The sequence below is a fragment of the Myotis davidii genome, unplaced genomic scaffold (assembly GCF_000327345.1).
Source record: "Myotis davidii unplaced genomic scaffold, ASM32734v1 scaffold43, whole genome shotgun sequence".
Taxonomy (NCBI): Eukaryota; Metazoa; Chordata; class Mammalia; order Chiroptera; family Vespertilionidae; genus Myotis; species Myotis davidii.
Window position 1 is genome coordinate 108,622 of NW_006294590.1, and position 3,509 is coordinate 112,130.

The 3,509-nt window shown below is 67.0% G+C and overlaps 1 protein-coding gene across 1 annotated transcript in view; it reads left to right on the forward strand.

The window, feature by feature from the left end:
* Positions 1-3,331, forward strand: part of RAB36 (RAB36, member RAS oncogene family) — an 11,439-nt gene extending 8,108 nt beyond the window's left edge. Inside the window, 3 exon segments of the mRNA XM_006768739.2 lie at positions 263-353; positions 1,578-1,697; positions 2,097-3,331. Of these exon segments, the coding sequence (XP_006768802.1) occupies positions 263-353; positions 1,578-1,697; positions 2,097-2,161 (276 nt within the window). The 3' untranslated portion in view covers positions 2,162-3,331.
* The last annotated feature ends 178 nt before the right edge of the window (positions 3,332-3,509 follow it).

The window sequence follows — 3,509 nt, forward strand, 5'->3', positions numbered from 1 at the left end:
AAATGGATCTGCTTCCAGCCCAAGCCTGGGATGGGATGGAGGGCGGCCTGGCGTGGTTCGGTGAGGATCCGAAGGCACAGGCCCGGGACCTGAAAGTTAGGGGTGCTCCTCTCAGGGGGCACGGCTGGCACTCAGATTTGCCCGTGGCTGCTGGGGTCTCACCCCTGCCCTGGGGCCGCCTGCCCAGGGTGAGGTGGGGAGGGAGGCCCAGTGGGAGGCGGCAGCCACCTCCCGGCGCCTCCTAGAAGGGCCGCTTCCCCAGTCCAGGGCGGCGTGTGAGCAGGCGGAGGGGGAGGCCGTGCACCTGGCCAACCAGCTGCAGGCCGAGTACTGGTCGGTGTCGGCGAAGACGGGTGAGTGGGCTCGGGGCCGGCTGTGCGGATGGCCGGGCAGGGCCTCCCATGCCTGAGCAGCCCCTCATCTCTAGGGAGACTGGACCCTGCCCAATGGCCGTGGGAATAGCGACCCCGACCCTCTGGGCGAGTCAGTTCTGTCCCCGGGAAGTGGCTTCCAGGGTCCCGGGGCGGCCGTGCCAGGTCTAGGATTGGAACCCAGCCCTCACTGTAACCGCTGCAGTGCCCTGCCCGCACCTGTGGGTGCCCGGGGGCAGGGGGGCACCCCCTGGCACACAGCGGGGCCCAGCAACTGGGGGCTGCCATCCGTCTCCTGGGTGTCATCATGGGAGATACGAACCTCATTCATGGCCTCCAGCCCTCAGCCAGATCCCCCCGGATCCGGCCCTGGGCCCTGAGCCGCCTTCCCCGGGGGCACTGCTCGCCGTGGCCCCGGCAAGATGCCCAGCGTCTCTGAGCCTCAGTGTCTTTGTCTGGGAAGCAGGTGATGCTGTTCATCTCATTTTATTTTTAATGGAAAAGCATGTTTGAAATTGCAAAAGCCCCACGTGTTCACCGAGAAAAACTCGACAATGCCACGTAGTGAGTGCCTGGTGCAGAGAGGGTCTGTGGGGCAGGAATTACACCACACGGTGGTCCTTGCAGACATGGGCCAGGGATGGGGGAGGCCCCGCCCAGGCACTTGTGCCCTCTGCTCCTGCCTAATGGCACCCCCATGCCCTGGGAGGACCCCCTCTCTCACCAGATGGCGGCAGGTTCCCCGAGGGCTCTGGGTGCCCAGCAGAATGCCCCTGTGCCATCGTGCAGGCTGTGGCTGCACAGGGTAGTGTGAGGGCCCTGGACCCCCGTCCTGTGCCCGAATGGGCAGCCTCCACCTGGAGGAGGACTCACAAGGCTCCGCGTGGGGCTGGCCGCACGTGCCCATCCTCCTAGCTGGCCCTGGACTGGTGCTCCCAGGTTCCAGGAGAGCAGGGCCCTCCCGCACGTCCCCACGGGAGGAATAGGTTGTGGGAAGCCCGGGGGCAGAGATCTGAGGCAGCGGCGGGGCTGGAGGCCAGTCCCGGGCACCGCCCTGTCCCAGCCCCCACCCGAGGCGGGCGGTCACAGCTGTGTCCTGGGCTCGCAGGGGAGAATGTGACGGCCTTCTTCAGCCGCGTGGGTCCCGGGCACCTGTCCCAGCCCCCACCCGAGGCGGGCGGTCACAGCTGTGTCCTGGGCTCGCAGGGGAGAATGTGACGGCCTTCTTCAGCCGCGTGGCCGCCCTGGCGTTCGAGCAGTCGGTGCTGCAGGCCCTGGAGAGGAGGAGCGGCTGCCGGCTCCTGGTCGGCGACGGAGACCTCATCCGTGCGTACAGGCCACAGGGCCGGAGGCAGGCTGTGGCCTCACACCCACCTCCACCATCCTCCCACCCCCGCGGGCCGTCCTTCCTCCGGCACTCTGACCCCAGGCCCGCAGCCTCCCAGACCCCGCCTGCCAGCTCAGACCCCCTCGCTGCTCCCCTGTCCGCCGGGCAGTCTCCCCACGGGCAGGCTGGCACCCAGGCCCCACGGTGTGTCCTGGCTGTGGCTCTCCTAGCACCTAGCTTTGCCCATCACCCAGAATGTGTCCCCATGCCCGGCCTTGAATGAGAGGCCTGGAGGCCTCTGACCTCTGACCAGCAGGCACCAGAGGGCATCGGGTGGGGGCCCTGTCCCGTGTCCCTGCAGGTGCCTGGTTCATGCCAAGTGACTTCTCTCCTTCCAGGGATGGAGGGAAGCCCCTCCGAGACCCAGGGGAGTGAGAGGCCCTCCGGCCTGGGCTGCTGTTAGCTGGGGTCTGTGTCCGAGGCCTCCACTCCCGACACGCGTGGGCAGCGCCATCTGAGACTGCGGAGAGGGCATGTGGAGCCTGAACCTGGTGATGGATCTGTGCAGGCGCCACTCCCGCTTCTCTAGCAGGAAAGCCCTCGCTAGCTGCCCGGGGCCCGCACTGCCCGACTGGGTGCCACCTGGAAGGCCAGGCTCACCTACAGACTCACCCGTCTGCCCGGCCTTGAGAGACCTCACACTGCAGGCACAGGACACGTGTGCCGCGGCCCTCAGCACCCGTCAGCATCTGCACGTGCCCTCAGCCTCTCCTGGTGGGCAGGGCCTGGCCGAGTCGGCACCCGAGGAGTCCTGCCACCCCGCCTGGGACTTCCCTTCGCAGCAGGACCCGCACTTCTGGGTCCCCCGTCCAGTCCCTCTGCCAGAGCCGAGCGGGGTCCCCGGGGGCCTTGCCTGCCTCGTGGGACCCTCATCTCTGGAGGAGGTCGGGTGAGAAGGCCTCTCTGGCTCCTCCTGGATCCCCAGGTCCTGCCCTCTGGTCAGTGGGCAAGGCCAGCCGAACAGGCCGCTCCTACCCTCTGGCCCCTGGCAACCAGTCTCCCCGGCTGGGCTGCGGGGAAAAGACTGTCCAGCTGCCCCCGGGGTGACTCGCTGCTGCGTCCCTTTAGTACGGCACTGCCCGCTCTGCCCTGGCTCTGCAGTGCCCACAGCTGCCCCTGCTGCCCCTGTCCCCCTCCAGCCGGCACGGGGAAGGCCTGGAAATGAGGAAATGCTGGGCACCCGCCTCTCAGGGCCTTTGCGATGGCGTCCGCGTGTCTTTGGAGGCCCCGGAGGTCCCCCAGAGTCAGCGTGCCGTCCCCCAGCCCTCCTGCACACCCAGCCAGGCAGGCCAGGCCCAGCCCCAGCTCCTGCCCAGAGCCACGCCCTCTCCATGCCCTGGGGTTGCTCCTCCAGGAGGGCTACTAACGCCCCGACCCACCCACAGCCCTACCCACAGCCCCAGGGGTACCGCCCAGCACCCGGGCAGGGCCCGTCCACGACAGGTGCTCAGGGTGGCGACTGCCCAACGTCGCTGGGGGAAGAACACGGGCATCTTTTGCTGTTTATTTCCCCTTTGCCACATTTTTGGCTTCCTCTTTTTTTATGATGATATAAAATCCTTTGTAAACATCACTCTTAAAGGGAATGTGTGCTATCTGTAAAAAAAACAAAAACAGGAGTCAGAGCTTTGCATGCAGAGCGAGTCCGCCAGTGGGTGGCGCTCCTGGGCGGGAAGCGCTGTGCCCAGCGGGGAGGGCTCCTTCCAGGCGGTTCTTGCTGAGCACAGCCTGGCGGGCTCCTGTGCTGTTTC